At 41.8% G+C, this 20,052-nt stretch overlaps 1 protein-coding gene across 2 annotated transcripts; it reads left to right on the top strand.

Moving 5' to 3' along the window:
* Positions 1-2,594: 2,594 nt before the first annotated feature.
* On the top strand, positions 2,595-12,757 carry tfap2a (transcription factor AP-2 alpha). Of its 2 annotated transcripts, none has more exons than XM_079489419.1 (7): positions 2,595-2,904; positions 3,492-3,908; positions 5,237-5,288; positions 7,091-7,310; positions 8,073-8,191; positions 9,881-10,022; positions 11,184-12,757. In XM_079489419.1, the coding sequence occupies exons 1-7, from the start codon at positions 2,875-2,877 to the stop codon at positions 11,467-11,469; spliced, it is 1,266 nt and encodes a 421-aa protein (XP_079345545.1). In that variant the 5' UTR covers positions 2,595-2,874; the 3' UTR covers positions 11,470-12,757. The 2 variants fall into 2 exon arrangements, with proteins under 2 accessions (XP_079345545.1, XP_079345544.1); XM_079489418.1 differs by having other exon boundaries at positions 7,085-7,310.
* The last annotated feature ends 7,295 nt before the right edge of the window (positions 12,758-20,052 follow it).

The following is a 20,052-nucleotide window of genomic DNA, read 5'->3' as shown; positions in this document are numbered from 1 at the left end:
CGGTGCTGATTAAAATCTCAAACACATTGCATAATAGTCTCATTAAATATCATCATTAATTGTTTTGATCTCGATCATTAAATTATCAATTTAGCTTTTATTTCCTATAGGCTGAGTAAATCGTTTTTTTATACCTCTGTGCATGCATTATATATATATTATATATATATATATATATATATATATATATATATATATATATATATATATATATATATATATATATATATATATATATATATAGGTAGTTATATATATGTAGGTAGTTAGTTGCATGCAGGTCCCTATATAGACTACATATCACCCACAACAATACGAATATAGTGAACATGTGTAGTGTGTCCTGCTGCCTTATAGCTTTTACCTGTGTGCTGTAGTGTCCATTGGTGTTGTGAGCAGATGGGGGAATCAAACGGCTGTTGATATGCTAATGAGGCCCTGTGCCGGTGTTATTACTGTGGAGCGCCAGCCTTTCACTTCCACCATTAGAGGGAGACCTCTGAGCGCGAGACAGACACAGACCCGCACACACACACACGCACACACAGCTTCAATAAAAATAGTTTTCTGAGCGGGGACACACAAATTCACGCAGAGTGAACGATACTCAATATCCGCCTCAACAACCCATGAAAATGCTTTGGAAATTAACTGATAACATTAAATATGAAGAGTGTGAGGTAAGGGTCATTTTAATTTAATTTAAATTTTGTTTGGGGGGTTTGTTTGTTTGGTTTTTTTGCCAGACACAACAATATGTTTAGGCATATTTTATATGGGCTATTTATATTTTGATCAAGATCTGTCATTGCTTTGACAGTTTGTTTAGTGAACACATTTAATTAAATTTGAGGATGAATAGATGCATGCAGGCAATTATTTCATATTGGCTATTTTAATGTGGTTATGTGTAATATGTTTAACATAGCCTATATGTGTTATTATATATTTTATGCAGAATCCACAAATATTTTATTTCTAATCAGGCTATAGTGATAGAAATAATAATAATTGATTTTACGTACATGTGTACATATATTAATTGTATGGATAAAATCAGTTAAATTATTTTCATTAAATGGCTGGCTATTTTTTCTTTTTAAGTTGAGGAAGAACATATTTTATGGAAATAACATTTAGCCTTATATACGAAATAACATAGTGAGCATGTTTTAGATTAAATATACTAAAATACAAAGAGTATATCTGACAGATGTAATGCTTGTCTTTGTTTTATTTAAGCGTGGCTATTTTTCATTATTAATGCGTTTTTTTTTTAAATGTCTATTTAATTTGAGCTGTTCAATTTTGTGTGTGTACATATATATATATATATATATATATATATATATAGGCCTATAGTACAGCTGTGTGGACTACAGTGCTTGTTGTTATGGCATAGACACAAAGTTTGGCAGGCAGTAGGCTAATAATATCAGGGACTTTGTTTAGGAGTGGCGAAGCCAGTCCGACGTGTTTTCGCCCGCGTCTGGAGACAGAGGCTGGGCATTGGGCAACGGCAAGGCACGGCAGGACCAGGAAAACAAACGCTGGTTATAGGCTTTCTCTGTCCACATGTGCAGTGATTATGTTTTAATGCTATAGTGTAGAAGCAGAGCATTATTTGCGAGCCGAACCCGATTGTTTCATTATGCTTAGTCTCTTTTGGAAGATTGTTTTTTGTAATGGTCGCGCGTGTAAATAAATTGCTACGGTGAAACATGGGAGTGGACTGAGGATTTCTCTTGCGCGCATGCAGCAGATCCGGGTATCCCTGCGAACTTTGGGATATATTATCTTTCTCCTCATTTTTGCTTAAAAATATATAATATCCCGTGAAAGTTAGTAATTCGTCTGGCTTGGTTTTTCGAAGTCGAGCAAACTGTGGAATAATTCGGCGGACAGACAGAGAGAGAGAGAGAGAGAGAGAGAGAGACAGAAAGGCCATGGAGGAAAGCGAGCCGTCGGAATCTTGTGTGAAAAACAAAGGGACAGTGCGAGCAGACAGCAGCCCTCTCGACAGTCAAAATGTGCCAGTTGAGATGATGCCCTCAGCGTTTGCTGGATTTTCACACAATTCGGAGGTGCACATTGTTTCTTCCATCCATATAGAGCTCCTTCTTCTCTCCTCTCTCTCTCTCTCCCCCTCTCTCTCTACCTCTCTCGTCCCCCCTTCATTCTGTCTTTCTTTCACTTTTCACCTTTTAAAATGTTCCCCCCTCGCTCTGATTCGTCAGACGCCAGAGAATGTCCCTCTTTTTTTGTCTCCACTACAACCCCTCCTCACTCACTCACTTGCTCACTCCCTCTTTCTCTCTCTCTCTCCCCTGTCCCTCTCTCTCTCTCTCTCTCTCTCTCCATCGCTGATTAGATATAGGCTACTGATTCTCCTTTCAATGGACGTCATTTAGTGCACACTCTGCCTCCGAGTTGCTTCCTCGCTTCACGCTCGATTTCCGACCATTCTTTCCTTATTAAGTATTCGTGTAATATTTATAGTCATGAATATCTTCTATTAGGAGTCCGAAGGAAAAGAAGAAGCTGCTCTTTGCTAAGATGAGCTCCAAGTGAAGGGACGACAGCACTGTGATATACTAGAAACCCGGGAGAACCGAGGGCGAAAAGGGATATCAACAAAACTTTCAACCCCACAACCTGCAAGCCGAGCATATCTGCATTTTTTTTTTTTAGTTTCAAATGAGTGGGAATAAAACCAAATTCTGATGGATTATCGTTCCGCCTTGGCGCATATCTGACCGTTGGGCATCGTGATCTTGCAGTAGAGAGTCATTGCTGGGTCTCTTTTTTTTTTTTTCCTATTCCCGTTGTTTTTTGAGCTGTGATTCTACATAGAATCACTCGAAAAGTCTTTACATGATGTTAGTGCACAGCTTTTCCGCGATGGTAAGTTGCTGGGCTGTTTCATGTTAACTGCTATAGTATAGACGTGGCTCCTATAATGCATTTTTCGATTTGGGTTATATAGGCTAATGTTTTTATTTATTTATTTTTTTATCTGAAAACTATTTTTGCCAACCTCGCACGCAAATAAGCCTTACCTGGGAATGTGACGAATAAATGCATTATTCAGTCTTTCCTCAGGGCTTTTCTTGGAATTTCGATACACCCTTTCATTGTTGACTTTGAACATTTTTAACATTATAGGCTATGTTTCGGCATTTCAAAGAACTTCGGGGCATGTGGTCAGTTGGACGATTGCTCCTCAGTAGCCTATACCCGACAATGCTGTCATTATTGTTTGTAATCCGTTTGAGTGATAAATGTTTTAATTCGATATAGTCGTGTGTACTTGATCTAATTCCCCGCCAGCGACTTGGCCCACACATTAGCGTAGCTACACACATGCAGTGCTCAGAGCTGAAAACACATTCTTTCGTGCAGCTATAGCCTATACGTTTCTCCCCAAAAAAAGAATCGCCTTTCCTGTCTAAAAGTATTCTCCGCATTCTCTCCGTTTCTGACACGTATAGGATCGTCATGACGGTACCAGCAACGGCACAGCCAGGCTACCTCAGCTGGGCGGCGTGGGCCAGAGTCCGTACACGAGCGCCCCTCCGCTCTCCCACACTCCGAACTCGGACTTCCAGCCTCCGTACTTTCCCCCGCCGTACCAGCCCATCTACCCGCAGTCTCAGGACCCTTATTCCCACGTCAACGACCCGTACTCCCTCAACTCCCTGCACGCCCAGCAGCAGCAGCACCCGGGCTGGCCCGGCCAGAGGCAGAGCCAGGAGTCCAGCCTGCTGCACCAGCACCGCGGCTTGCCCCATCAGCTGTGTCGGGAGTACCGCAGGGAGGTGCTTCTACCTTCCGGCCACGGACTCGATTCGGGACTGTCAGACCCTATTTCTATCCATGGAATACCTCACTCTTTAGAAGACGTTCAGGTATATTATATTCAGGTATATCTATAGCTATATGCCGTTGAAACTGCTGTTTAAATAGGATTTCAATTTATTTATGGTCGTTTAAAAAAGAAGAAGATGTAAACAAATATATAGCCTACAGCCAAGTATACCCCCTAGGACCTAAATAATAAGATAGGCCTATAGTAGTGTATTGGATATTATTATTATTATTATTATTATTATTATTATTATTATTATTATTATTATTATTATTATTATTATTATTATAACCTTATTAGAGACATTCCTCTCAGGTTTGGTTTACAGCTACATCATGGATTAACGTAGAATTATAGGTTGGAATTGATAATTTTTACGATTAGAGTATTTATTTATTTTTTAATTTTTTAAGAAGTAATTAAACGTATTTACGCTTACGTCAGTGCAGTGCCCCCATAGGGTCAGCCGTGGCAGTCAGTTTTGAGTTATAATCAATAAGGACATAATTTGTTTTTGTTTAGATTTTACACAGAAAAGACAGGTTTAAAAGCAGTACAGCACCATTCCCAAAATGTTTGATATTGTCCCAGAATGAAAACTGCATGGATATCGTTTTGTCTAGAGGTTCGCCTATGATTTTCCTTTTCTTTAGTTAGGCTTATAGATTTCAATTGTATGTCCGTTTAAGGTACCCTGATTTAATTTGAATTTCTATTTCTATCAATGAAAAATAAGGAAAACAAAACTGATCACTTCAGATTGGAGCACCGTAGCCTACTATAAAACCTCAGACCACATAAAGAACGACTATAGCATGTATAGTATAGTATATGTATTCATTTGTGTCAAATCGTAAAATATTTAATAATTCTCTATCTCGTTCAAAACATGCTCTCTGTTTTTTTGTATTGTGTGTTTATTTATCGCCCAGAAACATCCAACGACAATCCCCCAATTACACCGTAGACCTTTAATACGCTATTAGCCGTAATTGCTATACCTCCATAGATAACTAGTTTAGTTGGGAGCATAATAGCCAAAAGAGGACAAAATTAGGTCAAGATTATGGGGCCACACGGATTCGTTAGTTAAGTCTGTTGACACGACGCTCTGCGAGTTCGAAACAGAGCCGTATATCCATCACTTCTATAAATCTGATCTTTAATAATAACAGGTATAGGCCCAGATCGCCTCCATGTTGGATAATTGCGTGCAGCCGCTCGCTACTAGTTTTGTATAGCCATCTCCGTTGGTCTACTCTATAGCTAGTACATCGTGGACGTGCGCTCACTGCTAATTCGTGGATGTTTAATTCTTCTGCGTTTCACTGCTAAAATTGTCCCATTCTTTTGCGTTTTGTATCTCAGCATGTGGAGGATCAAGGAATTCACATCCCCGACCAGACTGTAATTAAAAAAGGTAAGCAATTTCCTCCGAGATATCATGCATGTTTCCACAAGCTGCACACACACACACACACACACACACACGCGCGCGCGCGCCCGCGCACACACACACACACACACACACACACACACACACACACACACACACACACACACACACACACACACACACACACACACACACACACACACACACACACACAGAGAAAGAGAGAGAGACGCGCGCGCCATTCTGCTCGAGAGAACTCGATGCAATGCGGTAATGCCTGACTGATCCGAGGGGGGCTAATACGCAGTAGCCTATTTTTCATTACATGGTTTCCAAGTGCAAACTGGCTGGCTTTTTTTTCTCCCCTCCAAATCAGAGTAGCGAAAGATGAGACGAGCTGGTGGACTTTGTTGTGTAGACCTATTGTGTTGATGGGAATAGATAGAAAGCAAGACTATAATCGCTTAAATGGTGTAAGCCGATGGGCAGCAATTACACTACATGGTCAAATCTAAAATGGAAGTTGCTAACTATGTAGCATACACTGTGCAAGATGATAGCCTACCTACATTTAGAAGGAGTCTAGGTTTGTGAAAAAGAAATGCAGGGGACATTTAAAACAAATAGCCTATTTGTATGTAATATATATATATATATATATATATATATATATTATATATATATACATACACACACACACACACACACATACACACACACACACACACTAGGCCTATACTATACTGTCAGTTATTTAATTGCATTGTTTAGGCCGGGTATACAACGAGGCCTTACCATGGTGGTGGGGTTCAAGTCGTCGCGCCATGTGCGAGCCTTTTGTCAGGTCAAATTAGACGCACGTGAGATGAATGTTGAGAGATGCTCTTTCTTTCCTTCCGTATACATCAACATGATAATTGGCTTCTTATATTAGTAATCTCAAGAGTTCGTTTAACTCCTATTGTCTCTATTAGGCTCCCCTGAGCCATTAATGTCACAAGTGATCTATCCGAAGCCGCACCGTCCCCCTCTTTGTCTCCGGTTACTGCACAAAACGGTCATAAGCCCATGCCAGTGCACGGCAAGGCACCCCGATGTGAAATCACACGAGCGACGCTGTTTTATTCGATAGTGTGTGTGTGTGTGTGTGTGTGTGTGTGTGTGTGTGTGTGTGTGTGTGTGTGTGTGTGTGTGTGTGTGTGTGTGTGTGTGTGTGTGTGTGTGTGTGTGTGTGTTTGCGCGCGCGCGTGCGTGCGTGTGTGTGAATCCACGATGGCTATAGCCTTTTTTGTACAAAATAGCCTCCTGCAGCTTCGCCGTGAATGTTTTCGTTCTCTCCTCAACACTAGCCTACATACACGTTATTGAGTGTTCCATTTTAGAAATTTGTCAGCAATGTGCAGTATTTATTGGGTCTGTTTTGTGTTGTTGAATCAATGAATGGCTTTAATGTCGCCATATAAAATAGCGTATTGTTATTATGGCTATGGGCCTATATATACGTTTGTGGAATGAAAGATGCAATTAGCCTACTTTTATTGGTACCAATTATCAATCTTATGTATCCTATAATTTATTGTGTCTTCATAAAACTCGTTTTTGTCTGTTCTTGTTTTCTGACAGTGTACAGCCGAACTCTAATCTGGGGCCTAAATCCCCCTTCTCATTTAGTTAAGGCTTTGCATTGCATGAAATTCACTGGGCACGGTCTCTCTTTCTCCTCTCTCTCTCTCCCCCCCCCCCCCCTACACACACACACACACACACACACACACACACACACACACACACACCCTCTCTCGCTCTCCCACCCTTGCTAGGTCCAGTTTCTTTATCCAAGAACAACAACATCTCAGCTATCCAGTTAAATAAAGACGGTCTCTTTGGCGGCGTGGTAAACCCAAACGAAGTGTTCTGCTCGGTTCCGGGCCGCTTATCCCTGCTCAGCTCCACATCAAAATACAAGGTCACGGTGGCGGAAGTACAGAGACGCCTTTCGCCGCCCGAGTGCCTCAACGCTTCACTGCTGGGCGGAGTGTTGAGAAGGTGAGCCGAGATGGAAAGCAAGAAACATTACATTCTCTCTCTCTCTCTCTCTCTCTCTCTCTCTCTCTCTCTCTCTCTCTCTCTCTCTCTCTCTCTCTCTCTCTCTCTCTCTCTCTCTCTCTCCCTCTCTCTCTCTCTCTCTAGCCCTACTCCTCTCATTTCCCCCCCTCTCTTCTCTGTACCAAGAATAATTAAAATCGACCAACCATGACACCTAGCTCCTGCATTTAAAGCAGGAGAGGTCTGTTAAATTCCATATTAACTTCTCGCACTGAATTTCGCTCTCCCCACCATTCCCCCTCCCCTCTCTCTCTCAGTGTCGATGTGCACCAGCCCCCAAATTAATGTAGGCCTAGTCTGTTTCAACCTCGGCACTGTAGGCCCAGTGAAAGCATTACGCATGAAAACATTGGTCTCTGGTGAACATTCTATTGAAGTGCTGTAGAGTAGGCCTGCTATAATATAGACAGCCAAGTAGACTTCGTTTATTTATTAATGTTGCACATGTATTCGTCTGCTGATGAATATGGGTCTGATGGGATGATGCTCTTTTAAACTTTTATTCATGCTCGATTTACAGAAAATAAAAAGTACCAAAATCAAACCAATTGTTTTGTGCCATATAGTTGTCCCGTGTGGTGTCCCTAAATGTCCACCCATCCAAAAGGCATAACATATATGCAAGTTCATGTAGATATATATATAGGCCAATGGGAATTCCTACACCACAAATTAATTTAATTTCTCTTTTTGTTGTCACAGGGCAAAGTCTAAGAATGGAGGCAGATCCTTAAGGGAGAAACTGGATAAAATCGGATTGAATCTACCCGCAGGTAGACGCAAGGCAGCGAACGTTACCCTGCTGACGTCACTAGTCGAAGGTAAGTTGGCGTGCATGGTTGTTAAAATCACCGACTTGGGTTTTGCGGCTCCTGCAATAGCAGGTGCCTCTAACGGGGGCGCCCGCCCAAAATCAGCATAATATAGGCGCTCATCCGTGTAATTTGGACTGACTTTGCCTCAGCAAGTAATAATGCATGAAGGATAGGCTATGTGTGTTTGGAGAGAAAGAATGGAGCTGATCATTCTTCTTGTGGCTTTGCAGCATCGGCTGCACCGTTTTACGACACTTGCAGGTCCATGGTTGGCCTAGTTTATGCTCAGTGCATTTGTGCTGGCATCGAGTTAATTACTGAGTGTGTTGCTTGCTTATTGGACTGTATTTTTCCACCTCATGGGTGAAGATATTATTTGATTGATTAACCCTTTATTGTTTTCGACATTATTGTTGGGCCTGATATGGGTAATGGCAACATTAATACAGCTATTAATAGTCGTGTATATGTCGTGGCTTTTCAGACAGTGTATATTTCTTTTGCATATAAAAAGGGCATGCTGACCTATTGAGGAGCTATATGTTGCGGGCCCATTAAAGAATAAATTAGTCAATTATAATGTGGTTGCAAGGATGCCTTTCTTCGCTATACTGGTACTGGATAAATCCATTTAGCTTGCAAAGTTGAACCTTATTATTCAGTGCAGTGGTATTTGGTTGTGCCGTGGGTTTTAAAAGGTGAAAGCCTGTGATGGTTCATTGGTCCCAGTTAATCATTATTGCAGACGAGGACCGAATGCTTCATTGAAATTTGGTGCTGTATTTGTAATGAGCCTGAAGAAATGTATGATTGTTAAGGATAAGGTGGTTGGCGAGAGGCCTGCACGGGGTATAGTATAGGTGGCCTGAAGACACTGGAGGTTGTTTAGCGGAGGGGACACTGGCGTTTCTGAACGTGCTGTTATTATTTATGATCCGCTCCATTTTATGGAAACGAGTTTACCGGACTGCAGCTTTGATGCTAATTGGCGCATGCGTTCTTCCGGAGTGGAGGCTTATGGGCAGGAAGCCCCGCAGTAAAAACCCAACTGTTTCAGGAAATTAAAACCAAAGACTTGAACAAATCAACAGAGAGAGAGAGTCTAGAGCGAGCTCAGACTATACTCTCGGTGGAATGAACCTGCGATTCTCATGGCTGATGTCTGTAAAAAAAAAAAAAAAAAAGAGAAAAAAAGGGGGGACCCGGATTTAACTCCTAGCCTTTTAAAATTGCTTCCCTATGCCGTTGTGATCTGCTGGACTGTCAGTAATGTGTGGGCATTGGTAATCAATGTCATGGTGTTAAGCATGACGCCCCCTTCTGATATTTCATATCCGCATATGAAAACATGTTTCTCCCCCCCATATTTTAACCGTTCTCACGGTAGGCAGCCTAGGCTATGATGACGTGTATAACTTGCCTGCGGTTTTGTTGTTATTAAGCCCGATTGTTGGGGCGGTAAACAGGTGCCTATTATAGGCCTATGGGCTATATACTGTCTGCAGGGTCAAACCCAGTGGCACCACTTTGGACCTAGGCTCGTTTGTCAGTTAATTAAGTGTTAATTAGGGAAGTGTTAATTGATCTATATTAGATGTCACCATGCAGTTCTACGCGAAACATGTTACACAAACACACTCATTCCCATTCAGCACACTCAATCGGGCATGTTTTTTATTTTATTTTCTTTCTCAGGCGAAGCAGTGCATCTTGCCAGGGATTTTGGTTACGTATGCGAGACCGAGTTTCCAGCCAAGGCAGTAGCTGAATATGTAAACCGTCAGCATTCCGACCCAAATGAACAAGTCCAAAGAAAAAACATGCTATTGGCAACGAAGTAAGTGCTATTATCACATTTCACTGTGTCACCCAAAGTGGATCCATGATCAGTGCTGCTATATAAATGTGTTTACTTGTGTGACAGCCCACACACACACACACACACACACACACACACACACACACACACACACACACACACACACACACACACACAATATTTTTTTTTTAATCTGAAAAGTAATTTGTTGATATAGATGTAATGATATAGCCTAATATCACATGCCAAAAAACACATTTAGCCTGTCAGAAATGTAGGCCTACTTAATTAAATACTGCATGGGCTTGCTTTGTTATATTTTATTTCAGTTTAAACGAAACAAACAAACAAACAAACACATTGATGAAGGTGTAGCCGAAACATTTGTTCTTATCTTGTGATATGAAGGCATTAATAAAACTGTCACTCTCGCCACTCTGAGTGCATGTGACCCTCCACTTTCTAGATCCCATGCACACTCCCATAAAGGTTAGCCTATTTCACAGCACTTCTAAATATGCATTTCATTCAGACATTTTTTGGACCTCTTATGTAAGCATGGTGTGTGTGTGTGTGTGTGTGTGTGTGTGTGTGTGTGTGTGTGTGTGTGTGTGTGTGTGTGTGTGTGTGTGTGTGTGTGTGTGTGTGTAACACACGCACAGTGCGTGCGTGTGTTATGCCACCGAGTGTGGCATAACACAGTGTGTGTATATATAGCTTAATAATAGCCTATAGTGTTATTAGTGTAGTGTCGTTTGAACAGGCTTGCTTGCCTTCAACAACACGCAACCATTTTGTTTGCTCCTTGTTTTCATCGACACTGACACACAACTCCAACGCCAAACTCCCGCGGTTCTCTTGAAGATAGACTTTTTATTTATTTTCATAATTCATATAATCTGAAACATGGGAGTTCCTCCTTGCAGAAGCTTGCAAGGCATGCCCCCCCCCCCCCCCCCCACCCCATGCAATATTGATGATGGACGTCTATAATCAAACAGCTGTTAATTATTACACCACGAGGATTGGACTAGTTTGACCCAATAAGTCAAGGGTCTGTTCTCTTGTTGATCAGAAAGCGCCTCATCACATGCAGCTGCTGGACATTTTTTTGACGCTCTTGATTGGTAATTAACACGATCGTTGTCTCCACCTCTTTTTTTCTCCTTTTTTTTTTAGGCAAATCTGCAAAGAATTCACAGACCTGCTTTCCCAGGACCGAACGCCGCTGGGGAATTCACGGCCACAGCCTATTCTTGAACCGGGGATTCAGAGCTGCTTGACCCATTTCAGTCTAATTTCTCACGGATTCGGGACCCCGGCCATGTGCGCGGCCCTCACAGCCCTCCAGAACTATTTGACCGAGGCGATCAAAGCCATGGACAAAATGTACCTCAACAACAATCCGAACGGTCACTCAGATAACGGCACTAAAGGCGACAAGGATGAGAAGCACAGAAAGTGATTTCATGCACCTGCCAAAGGCCGCGGGTCCCCCTGTCGACCAACCTACCCGATATAAATATTATAAATACCTTATAAATACTATTGATCAAGTTAAACGTGCCACTTCCTGATCGTGCGCGATTTTACATGTTTGTTTTTACTACGTCATTCCACTTTGGATTCACGGGGAAACGACGCAAGAATCTTCTTCCACTCCCTCCATATTAAAAAAAAAAGAAAAAAAGATATGAAATGATAAGAAAAGACAAAGAAAAGAACCAGAAACGAGAGAAGCTGCACAGCTCCAGGTGGAGAGGGAAAGGTGTCTTCCTTCACCCAGAGGACTTTTTAATGTCTACTCCCCTTTATTTTTTATCATGAGCTGCAACGAAACGGACTGAAATCCAGCGATCCTTCCTTATATCTCAATTTTACGATTGTAGCCGTGACAAAAAAAGAAAAAAGAGGATGAATTCTTATCAGTATTGTGAATAATAAACTTGAAAAACCACACAAAAAAAGAGAAAATCCAGAGTTCCATGTCATGACTTAAGTTGTAGGCTACTCTCTCGTCACTTCTCTCCAAGCGACCAACTTGAACTTTTGAATTTCAACACGATTCGCGGTTATAAGGGAATCGGTGTTCATGTATGTATATATTTATTTATGTGTAATTTAATGGGAATTGTACATATGGTGCGTCTGTTGAAACTTCTCTTTTTTTTATTTATCTGGTGCCTCCTGTTTTAGTGGGTTTGAATATTCGGTTAGTTCTTCATGTGATTTTATGGTTCTTAGAAAAACAGAAGTTTGGGGTATTTTTTTCTATGGGATATTTCAACTGAGCCCTCTTGTAGCATGTCGAGGCAACATTGAAGCAAGTGAACAAATTTAATAGAAATAAACTTCAATTTCTCTCTATATATATCATCCTTATTCAGTTTTTTTTAATTGAAAAAGAGCATAAATGAGACCCTGACTCAACTGTTTTTGTGTTTCTATTTTCTTGTTTTTATACAAGCTTTTATGTGTTGTGCCAATCAGAATACGTTTCATCTCCTGTTCTCTCCTCGAAGCACCATGAAAGCAATAAATGGAAACCTGTCTTTTTTTTATATATTTGTTTGAAGACATTCAGAAACATTCTTTGGGACCACCTGAAATCTTATGTCCGATATGTCCAAAAATTGGAGGCGGTTTTAGCTGTATTGTATAGACATGTGCTGGCAATAGTTCCCATGCCTGTCAATGTATTATAGTCCTTTGTTGCCCAGAAAAAAATAAATATTTGATACGCTTCATGTCGATTTTTATTCATACGTTTTAATTTTTTATTCACTGGCTGATACGCTGGGGTGTATTTTTGTTCTCTGCAGTTTTTTCCCTATTCAGTACGGTTACAGTAATTGAGTTTAAGCCTCCCCTGACGATTGCTCCATGCAATAAGCAGCTGAACTCATTGTTTCCCCTCACGTATAATAAAAAAGAATCTATCTGACTTTAAACTCCATAGTTTAGAGCGCAGGGTCGTTTGCAAACGAAACAGAGGGGTTTTGCAGGCCAAACGACACCAAAACAATGCATATACATTTTGCGGCTGAAGTGTGCAGCACCAGCCCTGAAGCTAAACCGTTCTTTAAAAATCAGTGAGATGGACTATTAATACACACACACACACACACACACGTGTGTGTGTGTGTGTGTGTGTGTGTGTGTGTGTGTGTGTGTGTGTGTGTGTGTGTGTGTGTGGCTATGATGTTTGATTGTGAATCGTGATGCTATTGGTTCTCTGTCACGATATTGTGTGCATGCGCGAGCCTTGTTCAAAGACAGGCATTAAATATTTGCTGTTCGCCTCGCTCTGTAATCAATGATCAGTCGTTGCTGTTCACTATTACAGGCGCGCTCTGCAATGCAATTTGTAGCGCGCGGGGGGATTTTCAAATGATATTTTGCAATCTTATAGTTACGTTGAAATTCTTTTTTGGTCACACATGTGTGTATGTATTTTGAGTATGTGGTGGACGGACTAATATAGAAACGCTCACGTTGGCTATATGTGACGCCATATATCAGATGGTGGCTTAGCAATATTTTGCGTGCAGAGGTGCAGAGAGCGACCCCATTGCATAACTGAACTGAGTGAGTGTGATTGTGTATTGATGGCGTGGCACCATGCAAGCTCGGAATCTATCTCGTCTGGAGCATGAATCAGTTTGTTGATATATGCATCTTGCTATTGTTTCTCTCTCTCTCTCTCTCTCTCTCTCTCTCTCTCTCTCTCTCTCTCTCTCTCTCTCTCTCCCTCCCTATTTCACTGTCTGGTAGCCATGCAGTTTAAAATATTGTAACACTGACACTGGGAGATGGAGTCCTGAGCGACCAACCCCCTCCTCCTTCTCCTCCTCTTGTGTGTGTGTGTGTGTGTGTGTGTGTGTGTGTGTGTGTGTGTGTGTGTGTGTGTGTGTGTGTGTGTGTGTGTGTGTGTGTGTGTGTGTGCGTGCGTGTGCGCGCGCGCGTGCGTGCGTACGTGCGTGCGTGCGTGTGTCTCTCCAATCTCCTATAACTCAAACTAGCGGCCATATTTATCATCTGCATGATTTTTCGGTCCCGGCAGACAGCCGTGCGTGCTTTAATTCTGAGGCGGTTGTTTTGAGAGAGAGAGAGAGAGAGAGAGAGAGAGTGAATGAAGCCTAACTGTACATGTCCTTGGCATAATTGCGATGCACGGTGCGGAGCAGGTGAAGCGAAGCATTGTCTGTCAGGCCCTGTTTTTGTTGGCTCAGTCCTCAGATTGTGTGTGGGATCCTGTCCTCAGGCACAATAGCTCACTCATAAAGGGGATAGAGTATATACCCGCCTGCTACTGCTGGTGGATGTGGTGGGGGAAGAAATAGCATAAATAGTCACTTTAAAGGAAAACAATCGTATTAAAGGAGCATTCATTGGTATTAGGGAAACGGGAAGCCCCCCTCTCGCATGTGTCATTAATGCTAATGTTATTTAATAATAAATGTAGCGGGTTTTGGCTGAATGAAAGCATGTTTTGAATGCGAAACGAAAGCATTAGAAATAGTGGTATCTGTTACAATGGTGCATGCCGAAAGCTTGTGGGTATTAGACCTATAGCTTGCTATAGGTTGATTGAGAGAGATGATCGCGAGGCCTGTAATTGCGTTTGTATATATATATGTGATGGATTTGGGGTTGTAAAGAAAGTCCAAATCCCATTGTTTTTCGTTTGTCTACACTGATACTGGCCTATAATTTGCATTAATTTTTAATACGAAATTGCAATTTTACCCCATTTAATCTGAAACAGGTAGAGCTGGTTTTTGCATAATGCCTCACAGCTAAAGTAATTTGCAAAAAACGAAGAGGCCCGAAATTTGAAGAGCCAGTACAGCAATACCCAACTGAATTTGGCTAATTCAATCCATAACCGCTGCTTGTCTCAACTAAACCAATTACAGCTGATTCCTGTAACCTATAGTAATTAATAAGTGCGCCTGTTGTTATATTCTGGTGGAATAAACCTTGGGAAACATAGAGAAGGATATTTATATTGTTGTTATATTTATATAACTATACAACCATGAATGTTATAGGCCTATATAACAATCGGCGTTTATACCAGGCATTTTAAAGGACTCACTCGCAATCAGCCATGTTTATGCAGTCAGAAAGTATTTAGCTGATGCTGTTGAGCCATTGCTTCGTGAATTGAGTGTCTTCTGTCGACCATAAAACATCGACTCGTCCTTTTTCTTTTCTTTTTTTCATTCTTTTCTTTTTTTTACCAGGCATGGCCTAATTAGCCTCTAGCAGCACCGTCACTATACAGCAGTCTGCACCGTAACGCTTGCAGGCAGCTATACCTTGGAGTTTGCTTGCCTATAGGATTTAGGGCAACAGCTATGATACAAGGCCTAGATTTAATATTCACTGTGTGACTGTGCATGGCCATGCAGGCGATATTAGGCTGTTTGGTGTAACGTGAATTCGATTCAAGCCCAGTTGTCCTCTTGACATTTAAGCGGATATACTGTCAACTGTCAGTTGTGTCTTAGTATAGTGGAAATAAATCTCCACTTGCTGGTAAACTTTGTGTGGCATGACATCTTAATGCGAATTGGCGGTGGTTGGATGTGGTGTGATGTGATGCATGGCAATGATGCATCCTATACAGACAATATACTGTAGGCTACTTGATTTATTGGTGCAATAATGTGTAAAATATATTCGTCTTCGTGACTTCGTCAATTAAGCTAATCGTCACATCGTGTCAATCTTATCACATCGTTTTCTAATACTGACATATTCCACATTATGGGTTTAACAGCGAGTGGCGTGGAGGTTAAGCAGGGTTTTCCTCTATGACATTTGATATGGTGATCGGTGCAATCGAATTATGTGATTTTGAAGTTTGCATTGAAGCGCAAAATGGCTAATTGTCCTCAAGTCTGACATCAGCCGTCATTTAGGAGCTCTGGACCCCCGCCTGCGACTGACTGACCCCCTTTGGGCATTACCTACCATTCAAGCCGGGGCCCAAAAAGCCAAGAGAGGTCAATGACTTCACCAAATCGCCCTTGATTACTTGAGACATCACGTAATCGATTAGAAAACATTAACTGACTTTGAATAAACAAAGTCTTGAGTGGGACTGTGGGAGCGAAGCCGGGAGCTCAATAACTCGACCGCAATATGGGCCATTCAGAAAAATGATAGGTGTTTGATTAGCACAGAGTTGACATCTGCAAGTACGGGGAGAGGCCACCACACACACACACACTCACACACACACACACACACACACACACACACACACACACACACACACACACACACACACACACACACACACACACACACACACACACACACACACACACACAAGGCCTATATACATGCTTGAACGAGGGGCATTGCAAGCCTGATTGTGCGTCACAAATCATTCCAAATAAATCACTGTTGTCCAGTCACTGAGGTCTATTTCACAGACTTGTGTAGCCCAAATATATGTGGGGGAAAGTGAGAGCGGATTAAAATTGTGTTATAATGTTTCTCCTCACGGCTAATGCTGCTCACTCATATTCTAGTTTCAGTACCCCCCCCCCCCCTCTCTCTCTCTCTCTCTCTGCATTCTCTGAAGCCAGCCGGGGGGAGTGTCGCCCGGGGCAAAACATATGCTTCTTTCCATTGCACTAATCCAAATGCAGCGTGGAGGAATAATTGCTCGAGTGGCCATGGCTGCGTAGGGCTTTGTCCCTCGCTGGCTCCCGTCAGCCAGGCACACGCCATTTCAATCAACTCTTTTTTTTAAGGTCTCTCTCTCTCTCTCTCTCACTCTCTCTCTCTCTCTCACCCCCCTCACCCCCTCATTGTCAAACCGACAAACCCCAGACTTTTCAGATGACTCAAATGAGCGTTTAACCAAAACGTCTTCACGCTTCGTAAGCAAAGCAGCATCCTAAAATGTTTTATTTATTTTCGCTGTCACGTGCCTGTTTATTTACGTTTTGTCCTCCCTCTCTCTCTCTCTCTCTCTCTCTCTCTCTGTGTGTGTGTGTGTGTGTGTGTGTGAGTGTGTGTGTGTGTGTGTGTGTGTGTGTGTGTGGATAGGGATAGCACATGTCTGACCATTGTTGGGTGCAGGGTGATCATGTTGGTCACCGGAGCGTATCTTTCGTTAAGATTGACAGTGGACCCGTCACGTCAGCATGCATGCAGGACTTGGCAGTCGGTTGCATGTGCAGTGATTACAGCTGGGATGTGGTGGTGGTGGTGGTGTGTCGGACTGTGTCCACGTTTTATGGAAGTCACTCACCGTGACCGTCATATGATATGCAGCATTTATATGTTTGTCATTGGCTGAACAGACCTCTGTTCATTCAAGGCCCCCAAAAAATATAGCCTATATATAAAAATGTATTCAAGGAAATGATCAAAAGGCCATTCATGCACCCTGACATATAGGCTATATATAGCCATGCAGCCTTAAGCAAAGCAATTCCCTAGGCCGAATAACAACGATAACGACAACAAAAACAATACTTGTTATTGCATAATAATAATAACTAGAAATGCAATCTGCCGAGGTGCGCCAACTTGCGCCTTGCACACAAAGGCCATACATGGCCTACTTGTGCGCAAGCAGAGCGCGCAATACTGCTACTAACTAATGTCTATTACAACTGCTGTTCTAAATCTTTTAGACCCGTTATTGACCTTATAACCTACCTTGACGCGTACATTAGTTACGTCACCATCAACAGCCAATAAGGGACCACCATTCTTACCGACATATACATACAGTAGGCTACATGTATAACATACGTTACCTTTTACCCACCCAACATTGAAACATATCTTAATTACGTCACCATCAACAGCCAATTAAGCTTAGGGACCACCATGCATATACATACATACATACATACATACATACATACATACATACCACTATTGGTCCAGTCGACCACAATACTTGCACGCTCTGCTTGCACAAGTAATAATAATGTTGTTGATGATGATGATGATGATGATGATGATGATGATGATGATGATAATGATGATGCAAATAATAGGCCTACCTATAATCCATCCAAATGGGCATGCATGCATTCTCGAGCGTACACCTGCACACGCATGCACGCACGCACGCACGCACGCAAGAGTTGCAGGGCCCAATGTCGGGCAACATTTTCCCAAGAATATAATGCATAGTTCTATAACAGTCATGCTTGAATTGTAGCCCGAACCTGTAACCTAGAAAAGGTATACTGCATTTTTCAATCAATTTATGTGGAGAATATGGTGAACCATATTACCAGTTTTTTCTGTGATGAATCTACAACAACCTTATGTGCGAAAAAGATATGAAGAAGACATCATATGTTTTGTTACAGATTGTCCTCTCCTCTCTACGCCCAAACAGCATATAACACACCCTCCCTGCATGCATGGCCTTATTTTCTGTGAATCAACGATGAAAAATTACTCTAGTAAAATGGACCATTTACTAGGAAATCGCATATTTCCACGGATAAGAAATGGAATGAGAAAACCCTAGTATTAGAGCATGCATGATGGGGGAAGAGAGGCAGAGGGAAGAGAGAGTATAGGAGCAAAGGGGGGGACAGGAAAGCCGCTGATGTCTGACTGAATTAATAGACATGATAATTTCACACCGAAGAAGAACAGTATTTCATCTTGCAAGCTATCTGTTCCATCACAAAAGGGTCACCGCGCAGCTGTGGCGAACGCCGGCGTTATTATGAAGTTAGATGATAGAATCCCTTTTGCTATCCTAGCACTTTGCTCCGGGCGAGCAATAGCTCCGGGCAACGTCAGTGCCTCCCCGTGATAAAGGACTTTACTCTGCTGCGTGTGTGTGTGTGTGTGTGTGTGTGTGTGTGTGTGTGTGTGTGTGTGTGTGTGTGTGTGTGTGTGCAAGAGGCAGCAGCAGCTTTCACTCCCGACCTAATCAACTCACCCCCCTCCACCCCCGCCCGAATCCCCCAGCTCTCTCCCCATCATTCGCATCCTTTATTTTTATTCTTCATAATGCCACTAACTTTCGGGTTAGCGTTCGTTATATATTTATTTATCCATTCCATCCCTTCAACACACTGGATCTGAGTTGGTACTGCACTTTGCAATGCATGCGAGCTTAATTTATAGGCCTATATGTTATTTGTCGCTCGGGTTCAAGTGGTTTAAAGGGAATTAGGTCTTTATTGTGAATTTGTGACCCATTACATGTATAGCTGGATGCAAAAACAATGTGTCCTGTCCTCCCTCCAGACCTCCAGTCCAGCCCAATTGAAATGTATTTATTTTTTGTCCATTTCCCCCCTATTCGTTTCGTTTCCTAAAATATAGCCCAAGATTTGTTTTTCGAAGTGGTGCATGTGTGCATGGGAGATGTATTGACAGGGGGGTCTATGGCCCTGCAGGGCTGCTGGTGAAAGGGACCATGAGCAAATCAAATGCGCGGATGATAGTATAGTTTACTTGTGTTATTGGTTTTGAAATACCAGATCATGTCATGAGGAACTTATTATATTATTATTATTATTATTATTATTATTATTATTATTATTATTATTATTATTATTATTATTATTATTATTATTATTATTATTGCTCGATGGGATAAAAATGAAAAGTGCAGAGGAAGATTGAGAGACGTATAAGATGGCATGACAGCAAATTCACAAGACAGTGAGTGAAGCGGAAGCCACAATGCTGCCTTCAATTAAATGTGTTGGAGCCAAATTGCACTTGTTTGCACCTGTTTATTTTGTTTTGTTTATATAAATGAACGACGTGGCCCTAATGATAACGTAATGTCAATCAGTCAGAGAGGGTGGTTGGTTGTTATGGTAACCATTATTTCCTGTCAGTGGGTGATGGCACTCAGGTGTGCGATAATAGGCAACACTATATGTTGCTCATGTTGGCGTTCAGAGTTTTTTTTGTGTGCAGCGTTTATACTTGTATCTTCGTGATTTTGACTGATGGAAAGAACGTTTATAAATAAACGGATTGACATATCAAAAAAGAGCTATATTGAATGAATCATTCACGTGTCAAA

Source organism: Electrona antarctica (genome assembly GCF_951216825.1).
Source record: "Electrona antarctica genome assembly, chromosome: 20".
NCBI lineage: Eukaryota > Metazoa > Chordata > Actinopteri > Myctophiformes > Myctophidae > Electrona > Electrona antarctica.
The sequence above is the reverse complement of the archived record's forward strand: the minus strand, read 5'-3'. Positions and strand labels throughout refer to the sequence as shown.